The 9947-nt window shown below is 33.8% G+C and overlaps 1 protein-coding gene across 1 annotated transcript; it reads left to right on the top strand.

Annotated features, from left to right (window-relative positions):
* Positions 1 to 2232: 2232 nt before the first annotated feature.
* Positions 2233 to 7659, top strand: LOC131077068 (cytochrome P450 734A1). The gene is made up of 2 exons (XM_059211067.1): positions 2233 to 2518; positions 7308 to 7659. The coding sequence occupies exons 1-2, from the start codon at positions 2482 to 2484 to the stop codon at positions 7583 to 7585; spliced, it is 315 nt and encodes a 104-aa protein (XP_059067050.1). The 5' UTR covers positions 2233 to 2481; the 3' UTR covers positions 7586 to 7659.
* The last annotated feature ends 2288 nt before the right edge of the window (positions 7660 to 9947 follow it).

A 9947-nucleotide genomic window follows, 5' to 3' on the forward strand; every position in this document is an offset into this window, starting at 1 on the left:
GCCTTTGCTTAAGTGCTACCATTGTGGGTAGCAACCGCAGAGAAACTGTCTAAGACATTGAACCTAGAAAGGGTTTCGTACCCACCAAACGGTTTACATTAAACCATAGATTAGAAAATAGAACTACATATTTTACGCCTTGATCCCATGCCAAAATGACTATGTAGGTAGTCTAGGGACGAAGTTGTCCCTAGTACTCAAGCGTTCATGGATGGGGTCTAGGTTTTGGTCAAAAGAAGGATTGTGAAGAATCCTAATTTGAAAGATAAGTATAATAAAAGAAAAAGTAATTCAATGCATACTCAGAAGGAATCCCATATGGATTCGCTTGACTTCCCGAGGCTTTAAGCCAAATTTCAAGGCGGAATTCAAGCTTGCATTATGTTATTTTTATTTCTCCTAAGGACGACGACCTCAGTACACTCCTATTAGAGGAGTGTAGTACTTAGTGAGTGACTCAGGACTCGAATGGTCCCAATGAGTCTAAGTCTCTGGTCAGAGCACCTCCTATCCCAATTGGATAGATGCCTACCCCGTATGGGTAGATGCCTATCTCGTATTGGATAGATGAAACCTTATGTTCCGTATGGACATATGCCTAACCCATATGGTTAGATGCTCATCCCGGATGGATGAATGCCTAATCCAAATGGATGGATGCCAAGAGTATGAGATTGAATCAAACACAAATGATTAAACTAATTATTAAAAAAAAAAAGGTCAAAATTTTGTTGGGTTAAGTATAGTGGGTTATTACAGAAACACCTTGATTACTACAATTAGATTGTGGATGAAATCCCTTCTCTAGCATTGAGCAATTGCACATAGGGATTATGCTTGAGGTTTGATTACCTAATATTTGACAATTTCTACAACACATGCTTCTCTCAGTTTTAGGAGGCTCACTTTGTACCTAGGGTTTGTAAGCACGTGGTGGCTCCTTAAGCACCTATTGATGTTAGTTTGTGACATTTCTTTAGATAATAATAATAATTTTAGTCATTCCAACAAATATGCTAAAGCTAAATTCATTCAAGTTAACATCACTATTGTAATTAATAAAGAGTAGGTGGGTTGTGGTTCTTGTGTTATTTTTTAGCATTTAGATGACACTCTCATCCATTTCTGCATATTCTTTTGAGAATAATATTATTGTATTAGATCTAATCTTGTAATAAATATGGACATTGTGTTGATTGACATTAAATCCCGTAGAAATATACTCTTAAGGATTATACTAATATTGTAGGTGTTGTTACTTTTAATGCTCCAAATCAAAATGTTCTTAAATTAAATGTTCCTTCTAGTGTTAGGATCATAAACAATTGTGTGACAATCAAATGATTCCATAATGTATTTAAATGCTTAAGTAATCTCTTTAAATAATACTTTGACAATGAATTGTTGCACAAACATGTAAAAAGTTACCACCTTTAGAATGGTTAATAGAAAAATGGAGGGAGTTACACATATTAATTTTCATTTAGATTGAAGTCATATAAGATTTCTCACACACATTACATAAATGACCTAGGATAAATAAATCTAGATTTGGTGTATATGAGTTTGAGTATGCGGGTAAGAAGGGTGGGCAAGGTAATGGACTAGGATAATGGGATAGAGGATTTGAGATGCATATGAATACGAGAAGCATGGGATGTAGTAGTACATATGAAAGTATGATTGGAGTTATAATGTAAATAAATAATTAACCGAGATTTATAATGAATGAGGCTACAAACAATTGATATTCTAGTATTAAATGTTAAGACAAAAAAAAGAAAAAAGAAAAAAGGGTACTTAACTCTATAAACAAAAGATGATTGTCATTTTATGAAAATTGTAAAATATGTTCTATCTCTATCTTTTGAATCTCTTAAATTATGTTATAAACATATACTTTATCTAAGCTCAAATCTAATCTTTTCTAAATTTTATTATTTTTTTTTGAAATATAAACATTTTATCATTTTAATCAATATACTATAGTGTTTGAAATATTACTATTTCAAAAAATTTGTGAAATATGAATTTATCGTTTGTCTAATTTTTTAATCAATATAACTTAAATTTTTTAAAAGTATATAATGAATCAATAATAAAAATATTTATTATGTATCAATTGAAATGAACAACATAAAGGATTGGAACATAAATCTGCAAAAATCTTCCAAGCTTAATGTAAATGTCTGAGACAATCTTCCAGCCGTTTGAACTGCGCTCCTTTCAACGGAAATGTTTTTTTAAGGAAAAAAGCAGTACCAAACGGTTAAACTCATGAGATGCCTATATAAAAGAATGCTATTCATTGTTTTTTAAAGCATTAATTGTTGTTCATTTCCCTGACTGCTCGCAGAAACATTTTGCATTTGTTGTTTTTCATATTTGCGGAAGAACTGCGCAAGGATTTGTATGAGAAGTATGAAATGAGGAATAAGTGATAGCAGAGGCCTATTTCTTCTGCCCGACAAATTTGTGCAAATGTGGGCGGTGGAGTTTATACATTTTCCAGCACCTGGTATGTGTTTTAATGGGCATTGTATTGTATTTTTCTAGTCGAATTCTTTACAATAAGCATTGCATTTGGACTACTGATTGTGTCATTTACTTTTTTCGTGTGGATTATGACCCTCTTAGTAATTTATTTGTGTGGATTTTCATCTCTGCATTTCTTTGTTTGAATCCTTGAATCTTTAATTGTAGTATTGTGCTTTATTAGTTTTTGATGGTTTGCAGACTCCATAAAAAGTAGTAAAAGAGTGCTTTATTTTGTTAGTCGAACAAGATTGTTAAATGCTCTGTTTCTGTAGGGAAATCAACCAAAACAATATTATCTAATTAGGGTGCCCTGCTGTTAGGTCTACTTCTAGGGCTTTGTCACAGGCTTCCTCTAATTGTATCGTGTCCAGTTTTGTGGGGACTTATTTGTACACACATGCTTTTCTTCATACTAAACAAGAATTAGCAAGCCGCCATGAGGTCTATCTCTGTCAAACAACCAGAATAAGATAATAATATCTGTGAACTAACAGGTACCTGGACACCCAAAACAACTCTAATGTGTGGATTAGTGTGCTTTGTTAGTTCATCATGATTGCAGACGCCATAAAAAGTAATAAAGATGGCTTTATTTTGCCACTTGAACAAGATTGTCAAATGCTTTTTTTGTGTAGGGAAATCAACCAAAAACAATGTTATCTTAATTAGGATGCCCTGCTGTTAGGTCTACTTCTAGGGCTTTGTCATAGGCTTCCTCTAATTGTATCATGTGCAGTTTTGTGGGGACTTATTTGTACACACATGCTTTTCTTCTCAATAAACAAGAATTAGCAACCCACCATGTGGTCGATCTCTGTCAAACAACCAAGAAAAGACAATAATATCTGTGAACTAACAGAAGGTCCCTTGACACCCAAAAGAGCCATAATGTGTCACCGCCATATGGATGCTTACATATTCTCTATAATAAGTTTAGAAAAGCAAGTAGAAGTGCCTTCCACCAAGCAGGTTCTACAATCTACTCTTGTCAACCACAGGCTATTTTCTAATTCGATAGTCAGTACAGGCATTCGTTTCCTTTGTAATTGACAAACTAGGTTTAGAAAAACAAGTACATGGCAGGCTCTGCAATCTAGTCTTTCCAACCACAGGGCCATATTAAGAATGCCTCTCTAATTTATGGATTTAGCAAACTTATTAATTTTAATAACAAATCAGGCTTAGAAAACCACAGGGCCATTTTTAGAATGCCTCTCTAATTTATGGAATTAGTAAACTGATTAATTTTTGTGACAGACCAGGCTTAGAAAAACAAGTAGATGTGCCTTCCGCCAGGCAGGTTTTGCAATCTAGTCTTGACAACCACAGGGCCACTTTCCATCTCAATAGTCAGTATAATACTATAAAGCATTCTTTTTCGTTTTAATTTATGGATCTAGTAAACTGGTTAATTTTCATGACAAACTAGACTTAGAAAAATAAGTAGATGTGCCTTCCACCAAGCAGCTATGCAATCTTCTCTTGTCAACCACGTGCCATTTTGCAGCTCAATAGTCAGTATAGGCATTCTTTTCTTTGTAATTTATGGATTTAGTGAACTGGTTAATTTTTATGAAAATCTAGGCTTATAAAACAAGTGTAGATGTGTCTTCCACCAACTAAGCTTTGCAATTTGCTATCGTCAACCACAGGCCATTTTCCAGCTCAATAGTCAGTATAAGTATTCTTTTCCTTTGTAATTTATGGATTTAGTAAATTAGTTAATTTTTATGACAAACCAGGTTTAAAAAACAAGAAGATGTGTCTTCCACCAAGTAGGCTCTGCATTCTACTGTTGTCATCCGCAAGCCATTTTGCAACTCAATAGTCAGTATAAGCATTCTTTTCCTTTCTAATTTTACGGATTTAATAAACTGGTTACTTTTTATGACAAACTAGGCTGAAAAAACAAGTAGACGTGCCTTCCACCAAGTAGGCTTTGCAATCTACTCTTGTTAACCACAGGCCATTTTGCAGCTCAATAGTTAGTACAAGCATTCTTTTCCTTTCTAATTTATGGATTTAGTAAACTGGTTAATTTTTATGATGAACTAGGCTTAAAAAAACAAGTAGATGTGCCTTCCAACAAACAAATAGGCTCTGCTATCTACTCTTGTTAACCAGAGGCCATTTTGCAGCACAACAGTCAGTACAAGCAGTATTTTCCTTTCTAATTTATGAATATATTAAACTGGTTAATTTTTATGAAAAAGGAAGATGTGCCTTCCACCAACTTGGCTCTGCAATCTACTCTTGTCAACCATGGGCCATTTTCCAGCTCAATAGTCATTACAAGCATTCTTTTCCTTTCTAATTTATGGATTTAGTAAATTGGTTAATTTTTTGACAAACTAGGCTTAGAAAAACAAGTAGATGTGCCTTCCACCAACTAGGCTTTGCAATCTACATTTGTCAACCACAGGCAATTTTGCAGCTCAATAGTCAGTACAAGCATTCTTTCCTTTCTAATTTACGGATTTAGTAAACTGGTTGATTTTAATGACAAAACTAGGCTTAAAAAAAAAATAAGTAGATGTACCTTCCACCAACTAGGCTCTGCAATCTACTCTTGTCAACAACAGGCCATTTTCCAGCTCAATAGTTAGTACGGTCATTCTTGTCCTTGCTAATTTATGGATTTAGTAAACTGATTAATTTTTATGATGAACTAGGCTTAGAAAATCAAGTAGATGTGCTTTCCACCTAGCAGCCTCTTCTGCAATCTAGTCTTGTCAACAACAGGCCATTTTCCAGCTCATAGTCAATTCAAGTATGCTTTTCCTTTCTAATTTTTGAATTTAGTGAACTGGTTGTTTTTTATGATAAACTAGACTTAGAACAACAAATAGATGTGCCTTCCACCAAGCAGCTCCTGCAATCTACTCTTGTCAACAACAGGCCATTTCCCAGCTCATAGTCATTTCAGGCATTCTTTTCCTTTCTAATTTATAAATTTAGTGAATTGGTTGATTTTTTTATGACATACTAGACTTAGAACAACAAATAGATGTGCCTTCCACAAACAACTTCTTTAACCTGCAGATTACGTATTTTCTCTTGCAGATTTTGCAAACTCAGGTAAGTTTGCCTCACTTACCTGAGTTTGCAAAATCTGCGTTTCTGCTTTATACATTGATACTATCGTACTGTCCCCTTTTAAAGTTTTTGACTCATTTACCTCAAGGCCTTAGCCTATATTCACATATTTACAGAAAAAAGTGATAAGAAAACAAAACACAATTACATTAAACCGCTATATGACGAAAGCAAGAACATTGAGGGGAAGGAGTATCCCATTTACAGTGCTAAATAAAATCTATACATCAATTCCAATCGATCATTAAACTTTGTGTTAAATTTTTAAGGTCATTCTAAGATTGTTGCTTTTTTTATTAAGCTACTAAAATGAATTGCATGAGGGAAATTCAATCGATAGAAATGGAAGATGTAGATAAATAGATGTATAGAAAGGTAAAAGTTAATCTGGTTTGTGGGAGTACTTATCCCAAATGCTTGGGCCTCTTCCTCCTTCCCTTGCAGCTGCTCCATCCTGATGTGAAGCAGAGGCTGTACCGAATATGAGAATCTAGTGGGAATTCTACTGTTACAAGAACCACCCACCACATACACACCAGTACAGAAGCTCTCCATCCCAGTAAACCATAATGAATGCTATTCATTATTCTCTGTATTGGATCTGAGTTTCAGATCCAATACAGAATGCAGTTATGCCATGAGGACAAATAGAATTAATATTGAATAAAATTACGGATCAGTACTTCTCCAACTTGTGTGGTGGAGGCCTAGAAAAATACAGATGCATTTTCAGTCTCCATACAAGCTCTTCCTTGGAAATGCTAAAGAGATGATGAAGATGATGCAGCAGGCCAGCTCTAATCCTATGCTATAGTTTTCTCATGATATTTTGCCCAGAGTTCTATCATTCTATCATCAGTGGACCAAAATCTATGGTGCAGTCTTGTTATCATTGTTTTTTTTCTCTATTGTTATTCTTGTAACAGTTTTTTCTCCTCCTTTTTTAAGAAACACTGATTGTTAGACTAGGAATCTCCTCTAGGACCTCCCATTAGTATGCTTGGGTTCTTAATCATTGAGCTACAGTTGGTCTCTTTGGGGTTATAAGAATAGATTGCTTCTTTAACAACCCATTTAAACCATACACACCATGATATTCTGCCCAGAGTTCTATCATTCTATCATCAGTGGACCAAAATCTATGGTGCAGTCTTGTTATTATTGTTTTTTTCTCTATTGTTATTCTTGTAACAGTTTTTTCTCCTCCTTTTTTAAGAAACACTGATTGTTTGACTAGGAATCTCCTCTAGGACCTCCCATCAGTATGCTTGGGTTCTTAACCATTGAGCTACTGGTTTCTTTGGGGTTATAAGAATAGATTGCTTCTTTAACAACCCATGTAAACCATACATTTTCGTTGAAAATCCTATTGTTGTTCTAGATAAACTATCTAGAACTCCAATCTAGTGAGACATGAATTGTTCTTTAATGTATGAGCAGGGAATTACTTGTATGGGCAGATTACTGAGGGCTAACCACCTTCAGTACTCCTACCAGTAACATCTTGCCCACACAAGTGGTTCTGTAAGGACTCATCACAGGGTGAAGTAAGGCCAAAATATATCTGATGCCTGTCGACGAATAGTGTTTAAATTTCTAATTCTGAAATCTAATGGGTTGATCTCCATCATACTTAACTTTTTTTTTTCTTGGGGTGTGATTTTTCATTACAGGGAGCACATTCTTGCTTTGGTTTGCACCTGTTGCAGGAACAAATATTGCAGATCCCCAGCTGGTGCAAGAGATATTCTCTCTGAGGTCTGATGATTATGAGAAAATTGAGGCCAATAATGCTCTGAAGAAATTGGAAAGTGAAGAGTTACTGGACTTGAAAGGCGAGAAATGGGCTCAGCACAGAAGAATCATCAATCCTGCTTTTCACATGGAAAATATCAAACTAAGACACAGTTTTATAGAATTTTTCATCAGTTATAGTATTAGACTGCAATAGATGTTCTCGTATCAACCCGCATATATGAGCTCTATATATGTCTTAATATATTTGTCCAGTTTATTCTGATTGCAGTTTAGTTGCCTCCATGGTTAATGCCGTCTTTTGATGTCTGTGAATATTAACTTAATTTCAATTTATACAAGGTGTTGTTTATCTATAATTAGATCATCTTCAACAAGAATTGCCTGAGGGAAATTCAATCGATAGAAATGCAAGGTAAAAGTTAACCTCGGGTATGGGAGTGAGTATCCCAAATACTTGGGCCTCTTCCTCCTTCCCTTGCAGCTCCTTCATACTGATACGAAGCAGAGGCTATAAATTAGAAAAGTTTTGAAACTTAGCAATAACAGATGATCTAACTCAAAAATTACAAAATTTTATAATCAGTTAATATAAGATCCGTTGCTTCTGCTCATTGTCTCAAACGATCAGTTGCAATAGCAATCCATCCACCTGTCGCCAGAGTTCAAAACTCCCATTAACATCTATAGTATTTTTTATTGCATGTTGTGAGTTTGTGTAGGAGTATTTTTAGCTTCGTCATTCTATTGTTCTTCCCGTGTACTTCTTCTGGGCTTTTGCCTTTGTTAACAGCAATTTGTATTATAGCCACGATGTTATTCTTGACAGTTTGTATTGTATTGCTTACATAGCAATATATGTCAATGGTCACTAGTTTCATATTTTCTATGAAAAGTTGAAATTACTTTTTTCATTAAAAAATAAAGAGGATGTAGGGTTTTCTATCTTATACATTTTCTAATTTTTTAATTTTAATGATGTTTTATTAATATCTTTTTTATTTTAATTTGTATTTCTGGATGAAGATTCTAACAAATGCATAATGTCTATTTCTTTTACTATGGGTTGGAGGAGTTGTGCTTTTCTACAATGAGCTATAAATTTGATTGCTAAGGTACGTCCAAGAATTCAAATTTCTTATTTAAGAGAATTTAATGTTTTTGCTAACCAATAGACAAGGTTCAAGACTACTAGAATGGTGTACTATTTCATAAGTTTGATGCTAAGTTTTTTATTAATGTTCGGTGTGAAATGAGCATTGTGCAGCTTTCTTTTGGATTTGAAGAAATAATACAAAATGCTGTAATTTTAAAGATGTCAATAGCTTATTTAATTGGGAATGGTTGTGTAGGGATGAAAATTTGAAGACAAAATTACTTGTAAATATTAATTAACAATTATAATTAATAAAAAGTGTTTTTTTTTAAGGAGGGGTAGGAATACCCCTCCATAAACTCTTAAGGATGGTCATGGACATCCTTCAAGAGGTGTTTCTTGTTCTTTTTTCTCTTACTTTTATTTTAATGTGTTTTTAAAAGTTAATTAAATTAAATTTTAATGTTAATCAAATTTATGTTTTAAACTCCTATGCATGCTTAAATGGGTATCATGTTTAGCGACATAAATACTTTTATGCATTATGATTGTATGAATTTTGTTTTTAGTTCTAATGGTGTAGATGTCATTAAGGTAATGGGTTTTATTTGAAGTTTTTGTGGCATATGTCATTCAATTGTATTGGGTTTTGTTTGAAGTTTGCATCATACTCCTATGCTATTCTCAATGCAAGTGTTTTATTCATCATGATTGACATTTACTCTCATGTATGATAATTGTATGGGTTTGGCATGAAGGGTTTAATGACATGCCATTGAGTTCAATGGGTTTTGTTTGAAGAATTTCACCTAAATTGTGTTTGTGCATGCATCATGATTGAGTGATATTGACTCTTATGTATTATGAGTGTATGATTTTTCCATAAGGGTCTAATGACATTTATGTTCATTGAGCTCTAGAGTTTTTTTTAAAGGTCGAATCAAACTCGTATTGTGTGCTTAGTTTGCTTTTTCATGCATCATGGTTGAATGCTATTGAATCTTGTGCTTGATGATTTTGTATCTTGTTATTGTCAACCTTATGCACAATGGTTAGTGATATTCATTATTTTGTAATATAGCTTTTGTGTGAAGGGTATTCACTAAGTTTTATGGATTTTTTTCTAAGTTTACATTATGGTGTATAGGTGGTGGAGCTGAATGGCTTTTGTTTGAAGGTTACATGAAACTCCTACAATATGCCTAGGTTACATGAATTCACTAAGTTTTATGGATTTTTTTCTAAGTTTACATTATGGTGTATAGGTGGTGGAGCTGAATGGCTTTTGTTTGAAGGTTACATGAAACTCCTACAATATGCCTAGTGTACTCATGCATGGTGATTACATGTGAAGAATTTGAGTGTTATGGGTGTTGTCTGAAATTTGTGTAACTAATCTACATATAAACATTATGGAGTATTAAGGTTGATGTTAATCAAGTGTCACTAATTATATAGGTTT

Source organism: Cryptomeria japonica, chromosome 9 (assembly GCF_030272615.1).
Source record: "Cryptomeria japonica chromosome 9, Sugi_1.0, whole genome shotgun sequence".
NCBI lineage: Eukaryota > Viridiplantae > Streptophyta > Pinopsida > Cupressales > Cupressaceae > Cryptomeria > Cryptomeria japonica.

What these genes read in the sequence shown, in the direction of transcription:
- LOC131077068 (XM_059211067.1), top strand. Translation starts at nt 2,482, where the DNA reads ATGTGGGCGGTGGAGTTTATACATTTTCCAGCACCTG. An exon ending in TATACATTTTCCAGCACCTG is followed by an intron (nt 2,519 to 7,307) that starts GTATGTGTTTTA and finishes TTTTCATTACAG; the next exon opens with GGAGCACATTCTTGCTTTGG.